Genomic DNA, 16,758 nt, shown 5'->3' with positions numbered 1-16,758 from the left:
GGTTTTGATGGAGAGTGCATATTCCTAGGAACTGGTTGAATTCCCTCTTGCAATATCACATCTCAAAAAGTTGGAGCCACCCCAGCCTTAGATCGCAAGGAGTTGCCTTACTGACTTGATGGAAGAATGGAAACTGAGTTATAGACATCATCATTAATAACCACAACTTTGTGGAAACATAGAATGAAGTGAGTACTATGTGTTTTGAAGGCTATGAGCTCCCTCCCAGGAGAAGTCCTGGCTGTTTTGTATCAGCAGGCTGAAATGTCTAAGCTTCGTTAGAATTTGCTTTTACTACTTCTGTGTGATAACACAGCATTTCATAGTATTTTACTAGTAATTATTTCTAAAAGGCTGCTTCCCTTGTCTTGTTGTGCTGAAGAAAACATTTAAAATATGTCCCACAGTTAAAGCATAATAAAGCAAATTCAGTCTTAGTGAAAACCATCTGTTTGGGAGAACTAGATTAGATGATAAAAAAATACGTATTTAAGTCTGTCATAGGGGGAGCATTCTGTACTCTTTTGTTGCATTACCTGTTTTCTGAATAGCTGGAAAATTGAAGATATATTTGGAACGTACATGTTTAAGACTTCGTTTTAATATATTTTGAGAGGAGGGAAATTTGTTAAACTGACTAGAGGGCTATGAAAGTTGGGACTGTGATATAAGAAAGTCAGAAATACTGTAGTAAAATTCAGGTGTTTCCAGTGCCTTCATGTCAGCCTCCAACAAAGCGCTCTCAATCTCAAAAATGGGTGAACAAAGAGCTGTCTCTCCTTCTTGTCATTTAACGTGTTTATGCGTTAAACTGACCTTAGTGAGATGCAGAGAGTCATCCTGCAGATGGGTGGTTTTCAGCTCTAGGGAAATAAAACAAAAAACAAAAAGACCCCAAAACTCGTTACCACCAAGTCTGACGTGACTTCTGCCTTCCTATCTTTCTGTGATGCTGAGTAGAAAGGATTGGCATTGCCGCCTTCTGGAGCCCTCCTCTACCACATTTCCCTCTTCTCTGTAATATCTATTACGAAAAAAAAAATCACACCCCCTCCCTATTTTAACCTAAGTTTATTGTTTAAATAGTGCTTTTCTGTTATCTTTAATGCTTCCCTTTGATGGGCACTTGTCTGTCCCAGGTGTTAGAGCACACTGGCGGCAGTGAAACCTGTGGGCTGAGCAGTGATCTCTGCAGTTTGTCGTGACAAAGCTCCTGTCTCCTCCTCCTAAAACTTCTGATACCGGTGACTGTGCGGTGCCATTGGTGACCACAGGAACCGTAATGCCTGTAGCTCTTACCACCATTGCTTAGATGTCGGAAGCAGACTGAAACCCTGAGAAATCACACCAACATATATGTTAAAAGTCCAAAATTCTGAAGTACAACAGGTCTGGTGCACAGCTTGTTTCTGCTCAAGCATATCCAATCCATGCTGGTAGTTTGTTCCTTTGGGAGAGGAAAATATCCATGGAACTGTATTCCTGTTGCTTGCTAGGGCCCTCCCTGTCTGGTAATGTTGCAAGATTTGTTTGACTTCACAAATGAAGCATGTTTTCTCATGGGGATTATACCAAAATAAATAGGCCTGGAATCCTGAAAGGATAACATAGTTCCCTGAGGAATGTGTACTTAATTAAGCTTGGAGAGGTCAGATCTGATACAAAGAAAGCAGAAGTCAAGTCTCTCAAAGATACATGCAATTGCCAAAAATAGGATTTATTTTTTTTAACTGTTCTTTAAAGCAGCAGCAAAATGAGACATTTTGAGCAAAGGTGCTATGTTTTTGCACTCATTTAGCATCAGATCATTTCAACCTACTTTATAAACCTGTGGTTAAACAGATTAACTCAGGAGGGACGGTGGCTAGCACTCCATTTACAGTTCAGATTGGCAAGCTAAACCACAGTGCAGAGGGCTAGTGCAAAGTCCAGTAAAAATCTAGTTTTAGGATCTTGGCTCATGCTGGTTGGTTTAACCCGTTAGCTACACCCAAGTTCTGACTGAGTTTCTTGTGCTTTGCTTCTGAACTCTTGGAGCAAATCCAGTGATCTGATAAAGGAAAGGACTTCATCTCTGGTTACTGGTTTACACTTATCAGGAGAAACCCATCCATTTTTTTTATTCAAGGAATCTTCTGTTTCATTGGAGTTTTGAAGAGGTTCTTCTATTTTATCCTTTTTCCAAATAACCTATGTACCAAATGTCTTGCCCTGTATGTGTTTTTGGAGAGTTGGAGAACAACTCTCACAATGTAGGTCAGGACTGTGACTTTGCAAGATCAAATACCACAGCATGGAAGAAAGCCAGACTTTGAGGTGGCGAAGATACAGGAACAATACATTTCTGTATCTTGGGATAACTGCATTCCTAGTTACTTGTGAAAGGTTTCTTTTCCTTCAGTGACTTTGTTTGAAACAGCTTTGTTGCTTTGTCTTGGGAAAGGGGGATTTGTATGTACATAAATACACTAAATTTTGAAATCCCTCCCGAAGGTACGTAACTTTCCATTTCAGGTGCTACTTTTGGACTTTGTTTCATAAGGCGTAATCCCAAGTAGACAGAAAGGCATTGTGCATGGGTCAGGACTGTAGGAACATGGCTTAGATGTTACAGAACTCAGTTATTCACATGTTTTTGCTGAGAAACTCATGGAGAGTTTCTCAAGCTTCAGCTGATCCTCTTTACATCTTGATGAGGTCGGTGCAGGTAGTGTTAGCATTGTTTCAGCAAATAAAAAATACTGAAGCTGAGAAATTAATAAAATGGTGCTAAAATATCACTGTTGGAATTTGGTTTTGAATTCAGAGAGCTCCTGGTTGTGTTTATTCTGTCTTTCCCTGTAGCAACTTCATCACAGAACTAGGTGACAGTAAAAAAGTAATGTGTTAGGAAGCTTTTCTGATGTTAGTTAGCTTCTGCTTGCTGTATGATAGCATTATATATGAATAAATCTTGGCATTTTAGTGATACTCATGACCCAAGCCCATTAACAGTCTCTCAACTGTAGTTGTCTTTGCAATTTACAGTGCAATTTTTTTGTTTGTTTCTTCCAAACTTAACTTAAACTGCTTCACGCTAATCAAGTAGGAGGGTTGTTTCCATAGTGCAGAAGAATTTGTTGTTCTGAAGTGAGAGTGGAAATGATGTATAGCTGCACTGAATCTCAGTGCTGATTTTACTGTATCTATTCTCTTTTTTGTTTTTTGGGAACACAACTATATCTTGTTTATTACAATATTGTAGTGACTGCATAGTGCTGCTTCAGTTTCTGCTGTATTTCCTAAGCCTTCCATTAAGGCTGCAGTTTTCAATGTTCCAAAAATGCTTAATTTGAAGAGGAAAATTCAGTGGGTTTTGGGCATGCTTTAGAGCTGTTCTGTCTGGCATGAAGTGCTGAGGATACTTGGTATGTCCAGGACAAAAATCTGAGTTAGAAACTAATATCACACAACTGAAGATGTTCTATTTAAAAAAAAAAAAAAAAAAAGTTGTGTATTAACATTGTAGCTTTTTAATCCCAAGTTAATATCCCAATAATGTCCCTTTTTATTCCAGAATTTAGATTTACATTTTTAATTTTGACATGTTACAAGTTGTATCCTTGAGAGCACAGAGTTATTTGAAGATATACTGCCCTCAATGTCCTTTAGTTTGTTTCCTTATTGACTAACGGGATTTAAGATTTGAGTGTTTCGGGGGGTGGGTTGGAGAAGGGGGATGATAACTGACAGGCATGTCAAACGAAGAAAACTAAGCAGAGAAATTTCTTAGATTTTTTAAGACTTAACTCCAAAGCTCTAGATGTAAATAACTAGATAAGTGTGTGTGTGTTACAAAAAAAAAAAAAGTGTGTGTCTATATATATATATAAAGACACATATTAAATATTTCCATGAGCTTACCTTGTGGACTCCTGACAGTCATTTATGCAACAGTTGCAAGGTCTGCTCACATCACTGTAGCTTTACAGTATTTGGAGGATGTCAGTGGCTTCGTTTTACTGCTCTTTTCATCCTTTCTCATCAGTTTTGTAACATGATTAGTAGTGAGCTAGAATCAATGGATTTTTTTAGCAGGTCATATATATATTTGATGAAGATTCCTCCCCCTGCACATCCTTTGTGTTACACATAACCTGTGGCAGGCATGCCAGCAGTTCTTACTTGATAAAACTCTAGCTTGGAAGAAAGTGATTCATTACAGCCAAATGGTTAAATTGCTTTTGCAAAAGCAATATGATAGAGATTTGGACTTTGAAATGCACCCTTGGTAGTAACTGGCTTATTCTTTGAAGATGGTTCTTCCTCTGAAAGATCACCTACTTCTTACAAGAAGAAAATAAAAACTAAGGAAGATAAAAATGAAAGATGCATCTGGGAGTAAAAAAACCCAAACCATTGAAATATAAATGTCAGAGATGCCAGCAAATGACCTGTTGTGGAACAGTGGGGGGCACTGTTGTGTGTCTGTTACAGCAAGTGGGGACAGATTTTATTTCCTTAGTGCCAGATACCCTGCCAGTTGTTGACATTTTTTCTTGTTTGAGTTAACATTTACCTCATGTTGGTTGGTTACTCATTAACTGATGTGAGTGGTGTTACAGTCGTATGAAGGAAGATTACCCGCAGATTCATTGGAGTCAGAATTCTTCATCAAAGTAATTCTTTTAAATCTTTTTCTGTCAATATGGGACTTTTTCCAAGCTAAGGTTCGATTCAGGAAGTATCATACTGGGAAGGTGTTTCCATATTAACTGTGTATGCAAGAACAGGTAGTTTGTCTTTCAAATATTTGCTTGGTTATTTGTGGGTAGACTAACGTGACTATATGCAAGTGTATGTATGCGCCAGGCACTGAAGAGGTAACTGTTTTTGAAAATCAGGCAAGGCATTCCCATATTCTGGTATTGCTTGTTAATACGCTAATGTGCAGAAGTACAGAAGCTAAATGTACCTTGGTTGTGTGGAACTATGAAATATTACACTAATGCATATCCAGTATATTTCTTACAAGAATAAAGATATGATTGAAAGCTGACAAACCGGGTGATTGCAAATGTTTTTTTTTAAGATTAGCTGTAGCTTCAGTTGGGGGATCTGAAAAGTCTTTCTGAAGTTTATTGTTTTGTGCAGTTGGTACAGTGTGTATAGCTTTTTAAACCAATGAATGAGACATTTATACTCCATTTTCTATCTCTGCATTGATACTGGATTGAAGTCCTGCAATCTTGCTTTCCAGCTCTACGCTTTTTCTCTAAAAGCTGATTTTTCTAGCACGTCTCAGGTTATTGCAAACCAGGAAAAAGAGGTGGAGCCGCTCACATATCCTCAACTTAGGTTGCCTAGACCTCATGATAGCCTCTCTGTTATCTGTGAACACGTCAGCTCCTTTGCTTTTAACCTGTGTCTGGATTAACAGTGGAAGAATTTGTTGCAACTGCTCATGCGAACTGAAATTGGGATACATGGAGATCTTGAATATTTTGCTTCATCTGAGAAGAAATACGCTGCTTGTGTATATGGAGTCAGAGGAAAAAAGTCAGTGCACCTTGGGTGATTCAGTGTGTCTTGCGTCGGGTTTTGTAGCTTGAAAACAGTAGCAATACCTCCAAGTCTTCAGCTGTGTGATGCATTTTGAGTGCTTTGCAGTTCAGCGACAGTTCAGTGTGGTGGTAAGCGGCAGTGTGCAAGGGCAAAGGAATTGCTGTATACACTGGAACGGGTATTATGTGACTCTTCGGTAGTCCTAGAACAGTACCATCTAATGCAGTGTTGATCTTTGTAAAAAGAAAGTGCAAAAGGCACACAACCAGGAGAAGATGGAGTCTATCTGTAAAGTCAGGTTGCTATATATAGCTATTGTAGGCATAGTGAAGCTCAGAAGAAGAAATCAAGCGTCACCTGTAACGTTAGCTCTCTTCTTACAGCCCCAAGTCTGCGTGAGTTGCCTGAATAAGATGCCACAGATCTGCCAAAAAAGATCCGTAATTCTCTGCTGAAATTCTTTTCTAGTGGGATGTCCCCAGTGCTCTTGTGTCAGCATGTAGGGGATTTTTCTTTTTCTTAGGAAGTCAGCTGTAATTATCGAGGAGGTTACAGCAGAGTTGTGTTTTGGTTAGCCAAGGGGAAAGGAGGTACTTGATTCCTTGAGGGTTTTTAACAGTGGAGAGAAGGGAGAGAGCAGAGATGATATTTATGTGCTCCAGTGATGACAATTTTATTTGGCAGTGGTTCCAATTATTAATTATGTGACCATGTAATATTAGTTCATCTCTGCTTTTCCGCTGCACTACCCAGTCAGCCTGCAAACTCCTCTGGGGTTTCCATTAATTCTCTCTTTTCTTCCTAGTAAAGCAGCGAGAGAAAAGTAATTGTTGAAATTCCAGTTTTTATCTATTTTGACCTTAGGCCTTGCTAATGAAAACGCTAGCCAAAACTGATTTTTAGTGCTTAGAGTAAGTACTATGTAATCGCGTGGTCAGGACGATGGGGGACAGCCTTTCCTCCGTAGATGTGGTGTTTGCTGCTCGTGGTGGCGGTTCAGGGTGTGCATGGCTTCGGTTCATTCTGCTACGGACTGCTCTGCGTCCTGGTTTGCCTCTCGGGCTCGAAAAGAGAATTGGTGGTTGTAATAGAAGGTGGCATGCGAGGTTTTATGTGCTGCGTCAGGCAGGAGGTTACAGAGGCAGATGTTGTCTTTGCTTTCGACAGCAGGAATGCTATCATGACAGCTTAGTTAACATCTTCCACGTGTTTACTATGGGCGTTTGGTTGGATAGACTAGTGAATCATGAGTGGCAGTCATGAAATGAGCTGCAGAAATGCAGCTTAGTAAGACCTGGGACTTGCAAGCCCACTGAGGAGTTAGAGGGTGCAGCAGACAAACCTCGAGTGTTCATGTCTGTCCTGTTTTCTTTAGGGGTAATGTGGAGATCATGAGGAGGCTGGGTGTTGAGAATCAATGTTCTACTTTTTTTTTTTTTTTTCTTTTTATAAGTACTTTGTGATTTAAGAAGCATTGAGAATGAGGTACATCTTTTTCCACAAGCAGTTATGGAGGCAAACGCCATCCCTTCCATGCTAGTGGTCAAAAGCTGTTCCTGAGGGTTAAAACCAGAGTGGGTTGTCCTGGTGCAGTCAGGTCTGTCTCTTTTTGTCTGTGCTGCCTACGAGACTGATGTTTCTTTTTGTTCTTGCAGCTTGCTCTGTTGCATAGTCTGCATCTTCTTTTTATTATTCTAAGGATTATAAATGATACACCAGGCCCCTTCTGCTCAGTAACCCGCTCTGTGCACAGTGACTTGAGAGCTGGTAGGACAGCTCACCGGCAGTCCCTCAGAGAAAACTCCCCCTTCGTAGTCCAGGTGTTGCCACAGAGTTTTTGGCTCGGCTCTGCTGGCCAAGAGGTGAGTCTGTCCTGGAGAGCCACAACTGTGAAGGCGAATGTGTTAAATGAAAGAGTTTTCACTGGGGCTAACCTCAAGGTGCGTGTTAAAGTGAGCGTGCACGATTACTGAAGCTCAGGTGAGTGCTGTACATTGATGAACCACAATCTTTCGACTGTATCTGTGAGGTCTGAGGGTGCCTGCTGTATGGGACTGTAGAAAGAAGCTAACACTTGCTTTTCCCTAGATCATCCCATAATCTGAGTTAGTCGTGCTTTTCCTTGCTTTCTTTGTGTTTTAGTTTTTGAATATTCAAACAAGGTTGGTTGGGCTTTTTTTGGTGTGATGTATACAGAACATGTTCTCCATAGGAAGTGTTTTAACTTGGAGCCAAGCCTCTGAAATTATGTGAGTCCACAGACTAGCTCTTCTGCTTGCTCTGCTCAGCCCACACCCCGTAAAAAATATCCAGAACAAGGATAAGGTGTTGGGAACTGCTGAAGTTCTAGATTACTTGAATAGCAGAATACTTACTTATTAACTGAGATGATACTAGAAGAATGCTGCAAAGGATGGATGGATGCGGGGGAGAAATCCCTCTGTTTCCCTGCATATGTGTCCTATGTTTCCCTGCATATGTGTCCTGAGGGAAGACGTTACTCTTCAACCTGTTTTGCTGATCACAGCATGGGAGCAGGGCAGTGAGTTAGCATTGAGCTAATGCTGACTCTTCAGGGAGCTGAGAGAAAGCAATGCAGCTGAGAGCAGCTGTGGACACTCAGATTCTCTGCCTGGTCTGGTTGGTGCCCCTTTGACTCTGCCTGGATTTCAGTGTTTGAGGGAGCTCAATCATTGGGTCATCTCCAAAGGAAGTATCTTTTTTTTTTTCCTTATTTTATTATTATTTTTTATTCCAGGTGGTGACACCCTGCTTTTTTCCAAGCAACTACGAACTGGTAAGTATTTTTTGGCACTACTGATGTCCATCAGGTTTTGTTAGGTTATAGGTTAGGTTATTGCTGTAGGCTTCTATATTCTCTTGTTATTACAGTACTGTGTCATCACCTTTCCCCTGTGAGGGCTCGGCAAATCAAGGGTCTATTGCTGAAGCTTGTTACTGTGTCCTGTCCCATGCAGGGATTGGGTTGTTTTACTGAGCATTTTGCAAGGCTAAGGATTAACTGGGTGAAATGTTTTCTGCTGTTTAGGATTCTTCTTAAACTGGACTGGATGGCCTGCAACCGTGTGTGGTTGTCCATATTACATTATTTGATTTTGTTTGTTCAACATTAATTGCTTCAACATACCAATGTCTCATGTCAGCTTGAAAGCACAAATAGTGGTTGATTTGGTTGGGGCCTGTTATTTTTTGTTGATGGTGGAAGAGAGGAAGTTAACCCACACTTGCTCAGGATAGGAAAATGATAAGCCTTTTCTGGCTTGCATGACTGAATTTGGCTATTTTATCTCCAAGGGTAACATGAATGATGTCTGGAGGATGGGGTGTAACAGTTATTTATTGAATCAGCACTGCCACCTGCTAGTGTCATTACGAGGACTAATCGGCCAACAGCTGATGCCCAAAGTGTCAGCCAAGAACTCAGTGTATTGTAGGTATGTGATGCAGCCGCTGGCAATTAGGAAGCCTACATCTCAGTTCTGCCTTGCTATGTGAATTGGCCAAGGCACTTCGCATATTTTTGTGTCTTGATTTCCCTGCTGGAAACATACAGGTAATGATACTTACCTAATACAAACCATAGAAGTAAAAAGGTGCTATAGAAGTGTTGCTTCGTGCTTTTCTTAATTATTATCATTTAAAAGAAAGGCTGGAAACCTATAAGTGATTTGTGGTATTATGAGGAATGTGGATATCAACCCATGGGACATCTCTCCTAATTTTGACCCAGTAATTTTATGAATTAACCCACGTCACAGTCTGAGGATCCTGTATGGCATTACTGCTAAAATTATAAATAGAAAAGAAACGCTTTCTTATGTCTGCAGCTCGCAGTATTAGATGTATGCTGGCAACAGCAGTTGCTATTTCTTTTGTGTTGCGCACACAACCTGTGTATTGATTCTGACACGGAAAATTTGTCATTGTGATTCAGCAGCAATTTTAAACATACAACAACCTGTGGGATAGGTTACCAGTCATTACCATTAATAATTCTGGTTGAACTCGGTTTATGTGAACTGTGAACATGGGGCAGTGCTGGTGATTTGGGCCCAAGGGACTCTGCGACCTGCTGACAGCGGAACAGTGTGGATGGCGAAAGTGGCCTAACCTGGTTTAGTTCACTAGCAGGGGTGTAGCCAGAGGTATATTCAGTCCCTGAATAAAACATTTACTAGTTTTAGGCAGAAGAAAGGGTGGAATTCTATTCAAATTTCTTGCAGGGAAAGCTGTAGGTGAAATACTTTCACTATGTGGTCTGCAATATGTTCTTACTACTGAGAGTGAGATTGAGCAATGTGTTTTGCTTTTGATATGACATGTGGTGACCTTTTGAGATGAGGAGTCTGCCTTGTGCACAAGTAAATTTTATCTGTTTAGTGAAGAGTTCTGTTGTTCTGAAGGAGGATAACCTGTGACCATCTTAGCTGTAAGCAATTTCCTGTACAACTACTTTGAGATCTTTAGATAATAGGGAGGGCAGTACTGTATTCAAATTAACCAAAACTTTGTTGCATCGCAGTTTGCTGCTGAACCATAGATTTATCCCCATTCGTTCCAGCCAAGGAATTCCAACCTTTTAGTTCTCACATAAATAAAACGATGCATACGCCTGCTCTAAATTAGGGCTACATATATTTAGCCAATGTAGCGGTTGCCTGTATTGCTCTCCTTAATGTGGCTTATAGCAACCACTGCAGTTAAACTCTCAGTGGCATGTTTGTTGGAAGACTGTGGAAGCCTGCTGAAACTCACAGATGCTCTTTTTCTTCAGAACGTGGGTTTTATTGATTATTTTCAGCTTGGATGTCTGTTTCCAAAGAGGCCCTTTCTTCCCATTTCTCATGAGCCATGTATCTTGAAGCTTTGTAATGACATCAGGACCCTCATATATCAACCCAATGCAGCTGTTGGGAGTTTCAGGTGCTAAAACACAAACCAGCTGCTGTTAAGTGTTCTAATGCTACTTACTTTATGTTGTCATGCTCATTGCTCTGACCGGTGAAAGGGGCGATGATGTTAGTCCAGCTCTGTTAATTCAAGTCAAATGTTTAGCAAAGATGACCTATTCTGGTGCACTTCATTTTATTTCAAGAAGAGGCAATGGGTTATTTGTGGCAATGGACTTTCATTGTAGAGATGTATAGCATGACCCAAAGATTTTAAAAAAGAAAAAAAGAGGGGGAGGGGGGGAAGTGCCATGGTCATGTTTTTTTTTAATTCAAGAGCTGACTTAGCCTATATAACAGTTCTCCTAAGATTTGATAAAAATCAAAGACAAGTCTGTGTAAACAGCCTTTTCTGGCATTGTATCTTATTTTGAAAGATTGACAATTATTCAGTTGATCTTATTTTGTAAAATCAACATTTTGAATAAAAAAATTGCGAACAACTACACACATTTGTATTAAACAAGTCTTTCTCTCTAGTGCTGCAAAAAGAAGAGAAGGTTTAGGCCCTAACCTTAAAGCTCCAAATACTTTTAATTTCATCTATTACTTTGAAAAGATAAAAATAAAGGGAATGCCAATGGAAGGATGTTATTTTTGACATCATTTTTAGATTCTAGGAAGTATTCTAGGACAGTTTAAGATGCTTCAAGAGGGCAGTAAGTTTGTCTCCTTCACTGAAAGTTTTTTCCCATCCTTCATGATAATGTATCTTTGGAAACAATAAAGGGAATGAAATCTTAATTCCTCAGAGGCCCCTCACATATCCTGCCAAATGTCTTGTGGTAATGAAATGTGGCGTGAAGGCCCAAACCCCTTAGCATACATGGATTCTTATCTTAAAATTACTCCATTGGTTGAATGGTGCTTATCACTGCATGACTTGTCAGTTTTAAGGCACAGTTAAGTAGTGATCTTTACCAGAGAAATTTCTGATTTACCCTTTATAACCTTTCTTCTCCCCCCCCTTCTTTTTTTCCCCCTCTTCATTCTTTTTCCTTTTTTTTTTCCAACTGGTTACTAAGGAATTCTGCATACCTGTAGTGCTGCCATTTAAACATCACATTTCATAAACAGCTGTTGTAAAGTGGAAAGATTTTGTGGACACTTACCCAGCTACTTATTTTTTATTGTAACATCGCTTCAAACTGAAGTTTTTTTCAGCTATTTTGCTAAGTCTCGGGTGGAAGTTTAATCATTTTGATAGAAATTGGGGAGGGGTGGCAGTGGTTCTGCTTTCTTTGTTTTGCTTAACTATGTTTTCCTTAAGTTTGCAAGCCTCTTTTCTGCTTGTGAAGAGAAAAATAAAAGACTTTCACATTCAGAACCCTCCTAACAAACCAAAAACCTGATTTTGAACAGTGAGTCAGACTGTGCTGTCTCAAAAGAGGAGGGGAACAGAATAAAACTAATTGTGGGAGAAAAGGGTTGGGGGGTGTGTGTGTGGTGGTTTTCATCTGTTTTGTTTGTTTTTTTTTTAAGGAGTGGGAGAATATCTTGAAAAAAATTGCTGAAGAAGCAAGTGGTGGAGTCACAAAGGCCTCATCCTATTTGCATATCTTATTTTTACTTGAAATCTATGGTAGTTAACACATAGCTTCATGTATCCAACCTAGTGCCAGTGTTTTCTCAAAAGAAACTAAAAGTGAATTTTTGTGAAAATGTATTATGATAGAAAGAAGAAACAAAACTGAAAAACCAAGTATATACAGGGCAAGAGAGGAAGAAAACACAGAAAACCTCAAGAAAACTCAGTAAGCTAGCAGTGTTTGAAAGAAAACTAGTCCTTTTTAGCAAAAATCCCCTCCTGTTTCTTTTTTCCATGGTGTCTGGTGAATGAAGTCCTCCCCAGATGCTTTGGCTGAGAAAGATCAGTAGATACCACAACCTGTATTTTTATCCTTACTGCATTCATTTACTTTTTAAAGACATCTTCCCACAAAAGAAAAAAAAAAAGTGAGGCGGTTTGTTGTTCCCATGGAGCGCAGTCCATCTGTTTTTAATGTGAGCTTGCGAGAGATTTTTTGAGAAATCTGAGGCTGAATTACTGTTTGTGCTGTTGGGAAGGCCTGAGCATGTAGATGAAGGATTGCATTCTCCAATTTCATTCTGAGTGGGGCCTCAGTACTAGAAGACACGAGATTGTTAACTTGGGTTAATCAGGTATGACCTCCAAATACCCTGGAGTACGGTGACAGTGACTAAGCTGAATTAGGAGCTCACATATGCAACGATTTTGCTCTGCCAGCTACGATTTTGGTTTCCAGCTTAAATCAGTAAAAGCTTTGCTGGAAAATTGCATCAAGTGGGTTTGATTTGTAATAAATTTCTGTAACTTACGGCTAATCCATTTCCGGATTTTCCTTTTTCTTTCTTCTTTCAAGCAATAGCATGGAAATCCTGTGGAAAACTAGGAAAACACCCAACTCTGTTATTTACAGGGACTTGTTTCTCTATTTGCTACATGCAAACTTGAGCTCACAGGACCTGCGAGACGCATACAAAGCAAGCGCTATGCGCCCATGGCCAGCGTGATCCTAGTTTGTTTGCAAAGAGTGGGAATATCCAGTGGAGGTTTATATTTGCTTTTTCAGTTCCTGCTTTGTCACCATTCAGAATCATAGTGCCTGTGTCTCCATGCGAAGACATCAGTGGGCTTTGAAAAAACCGTTATGCAGATGATGTTTCTTCACTTGTAGTTCATACAGATTTTCTGAACTGATAAGGAAGCAAAGTTGCCTTGAAACTTTTTTTTCCCCCTTAAAGCTAGCTCTTTCTTGCTATTCAGTTTTTCTTTAATAATTTTTGAGCTGTGCTTTTTTCTGCCTTTCCTTTTTTCCAGCTTCATCACCCAATAATATTCTACTTTTCTTGGTTTCTTGATTTATTAGTGCCACATTCTCCCAGTGCCATAGATAGCAGAAGCACAGACTGATGAGATGCTTTCTTGAGAAAACCTGTGAGCTGCTGCCTGAATTGAAACACTTGACACGATTATTTTTCAGATTTTTTTGGATCTGGGGATCCCTGGAAGGGGGTTGATGTGGGCCTCAGTATGATGCATTTCTGTGGGGTTTGTTTTTTCTTTTATGTTCCAGGTGCTTACCAGAGTAAGGCCATAGACCCCACAGGTCTGCAGAGTAGAGGTTCAAAAGTGCTGTTTTAAAGTACAGTCAGTGCCTTGTTCATACATGTCTCTGACACCCGTAAAAGGGAACAGAGAATCAAACTGCATGAATGTGGACACCCCACTCCCCCAAATTAATGAAATGTAGTGATCCTGAATTGAGCTGTGCAGTGTATACTGAATTCAAAAGCCAGTCACTATATTTGCCAGAAGGGAGAGCTCATGTTGTTTCTAGGAATGTTGGAGAATTACAAGATTTAATAAAAGTTTAAATATGAAGTTTTGTTATAATGCACTGTGTTCAGTCCCTGGTGTTCATCCAAAATGAAATGAAAATCAGGCTTTCTTTGAACAAAAACAATCTGCAGAAATCGGGGATCAATGAGGGGGAAAGCTTTGGTAGTTTCCAGAGCCAGGTTTGCCTGCTTGTTTCTTTATTTTCTCCAGGTTGACTCCTAACCTTACCACTGAGTGTGGTACTGCTGTGGGGTAGAAGCATCTGTTTTTCTGGAATGTGACACAATTTACTACAGCAGCTAAATCCAGCAGTGCGAGGTATAGCTTGCTTCTTTCTGCCTTCCCAGCTTTCTTTTAGCTAAAGGGAAATTATCCATGTATCAAACTCCTCAGTATCATTGGTTTTCAGTTGGCATAGAAACTTTTCACATATGTTTGACTTTGCTGTTTAGTAAATGGACTTGCATAGATTCTGCTTGACAGCTCACACTGGAAAAGGGAAATACACACTCCAGGGTAGGTTTTTTCTGCTATTCTGCATAATTTTCACTTATCTCAAGAGTGACAGATCTTATGTCCCTTGTGAACATGCTTTTAGTTAGTTGTTGAAAATGCTTTCTCAACAGTGGAATATGTAAAAGGAAAGAAAGTACCAATCCCATCTCTATAAAGTGTGCCAGCTGAACATTAAAAAAAACAAACCCAAACCCCAAAATATTTACTGTGGCACTAAGTATTACAGTGTCATGGAGGACTACCACTTGCCTTTCAAAAGGAGAAGACAAATGCAGTAGTGTTCATTTAAAAAAAAATCAGTGTTTCTTATAGTCAGTATTCATTGTAATAAGCACAGGTATCCATGTGGACCCCTCTCTTCAGACAGAACTGTGAAGCAAATGTGATTCCTTAGGTTAAATTCTGATGTTTTGTCTGACTGTTCTATAATGGTGGATCGTGTTTGCTCATTGCTTAACTAATCTTCATTCCCTAGCATCCCATTCAGTTTAAGTTCACTGTCATGTCAGAAATCATGCTGGTTTAATTTGCTTTAGGTTAATGTTTTCCACATGGGCTGAAAAATTTAGTGCTTGCATGTAAGTATCAAAGTGTGTGTAGCTGAAGTGTTATGTGTGAGCTTGCTTTTGATTCTTCTCACTTAATGTCATTAAATGCTGGAGTGAGAGAGGTCAAAGCTCAGGGTCTGTTTCTTGGAAAAATGTCACAGCACTACCTGGTAGATTTGGGGGAGGAAGGAAGGGAAGCCGGAGGTCATTGGGTTTTGGGTGCCTTTAAAGTGGAACCCAAATGAGAAGCTTTCAGGGCAAGATAGCCCTACTGATTAACAAAACCCTAACAAAGGTGAAGAAACTGTGTGTCTTGAATGACCGAAGTGGGCAGAGCATCTCTTGTGGCATTCCTTTAAGGGCTGATGTGTGTTCCTTGTTTGTAATTACTAAAAGGAATATAACTTTTTTTTTTTTTGAAGTAGCAGTGTAATTTTATCTTTTGCTTTAATGGCCTTATTTTTCCTTCAGAGAGGCTTTTCTAGGGAGCTATTGGCAGGAATCTGTGGTGGCTTTCTTCTGTGATGGCAGGAGAGGGAGGCGGGACAACTTTTTTGGAACAATTTTTCTTTGTTCCATAGCAAAGTGGTTTTTATTTCTAACCATGTGAATCTAATTTCCTTTGTGCTGGCTTTATGGAAAGGTGAGGACAAGAATGTTGTGTTGTCTTTGATGTTCTTGAAATGTTACGATTAGTGAGGTGCACAAGTAATGCACGTTAACTATAATATACTGTCATCACAGTGTTCAGTACGTTATATTGGGTCAAAGTATAGTGGCTGCACATGAGGCCAATGAGATGTGAGAGGCATCTAATATCCTTTTGTCTCTGATTTCTAGTTTTACACTGGGAAAATAATTCTCTTAGTACAGGTCACAGTTTCCCCATGGAGAATAGTAGCATTTCTTTTCCTTTTACAGGTAGTATTGGAAGAAAACACCCCAAAAATGAGATGTGATGAGATATTGCAATGTGCAGTGATGTTTTCCCTCTGAAGTGGCAGGTTTTTTGCCAACAGTGGTGTGTCTTCCAACTGGGGGAGAGGAGTGGGAGAGAACTCAGGAACTGGAAACAGTGGCCATGAAGCGAATAGGATTGATGTCCGTGTAGAAGGAAGGGGGGGAGGATTTTCACAGTTTTGTTATGGAGTTTGTAAGATCAGTGAATTTGGCTGTTGCAGTTAGAATTTTTTGGTTTGCTTTACTTTTTTCACCTGGATGTCCCATAGAGGTATGTTAGCCTGGCTTCTTTGCCATCTCTGGTCCTTTTTCTCTTTTAGGACTTAAAGACAGGAAGATTTATAACTGGCACAGCTATGTCTTAGAGTGGTCACTGTAGAAAGTAATGATGAAGTTTCAAGAAGAAATGTCAAGCTTTCACTAAAATCTTTAGAAATTTGAGAGGTAGCTCTTCCATCTTAATGTGGCTGATAGTCTTGTTTAAGATCTTTAGCTTGGATATTAGAACATACTTTCAAAGCCCTCCTTCATCTGTGTCCAGTCAGAGATGAAGCTGGATCTTCCACATCTCAAATGAGCGTACCACAGTAGTTAGCCACTGAAGAGTTTTATTTGTAATTTTAATCCTAGAGTTGATGAATAGGCAGCAGGAGTAGCAGTATTTGGCTTGTGGGCAACCATTTTAAAGCTGTGCAGGGGGTGTATGGAGACTTGAGTGTACATCGTTAGGTGGACCAGTTTTGAAAGAAAGGGGTTAGATGCTGGGCATCTGGTTATTGTGTGTATATGTATATATATGTATATGTGTGTGTATACACACACACACACACGTGTCTATACAAACACGTATATTTAC

General features: G+C 39.8%; 1 protein-coding gene across 11 annotated transcripts in view; it reads left to right on the top strand.

The window, feature by feature from the left end:
* Window positions 1-16,758, top strand: part of TNS3 (tensin 3) — a 241,833-nt gene that overhangs the window by 88,205 nt on the left and 136,870 nt on the right. For 8 of the 11 annotated variants that reach the window (XM_075052342.1, XM_075052340.1, XM_075052339.1 and 5 more), the window contains one exon: window positions 8,303-8,341. The exons of 2 other annotated variants lie outside the window; for them this stretch is intronic. In XM_075052342.1, coding sequence (XP_074908443.1) covers window positions 8,303-8,341 — 39 coding nt within the window. Of the gene's footprint in view, window positions 1-8,302; window positions 8,342-14,086; window positions 14,197-16,758 lie in introns of those variants that run through there. One more of the 11 variants, XM_075052347.1, reaches the window with a different exon arrangement.

This window comes from Buteo buteo, chromosome 20 (assembly GCF_964188355.1).
Source record: "Buteo buteo chromosome 20, bButBut1.hap1.1, whole genome shotgun sequence".
Taxonomy (NCBI): domain Eukaryota; kingdom Metazoa; phylum Chordata; class Aves; order Accipitriformes; family Accipitridae; genus Buteo; species Buteo buteo.
Note: the sequence above shows the minus strand (reverse complement) of the source record. Positions and strands in the feature narration are given on the sequence as shown.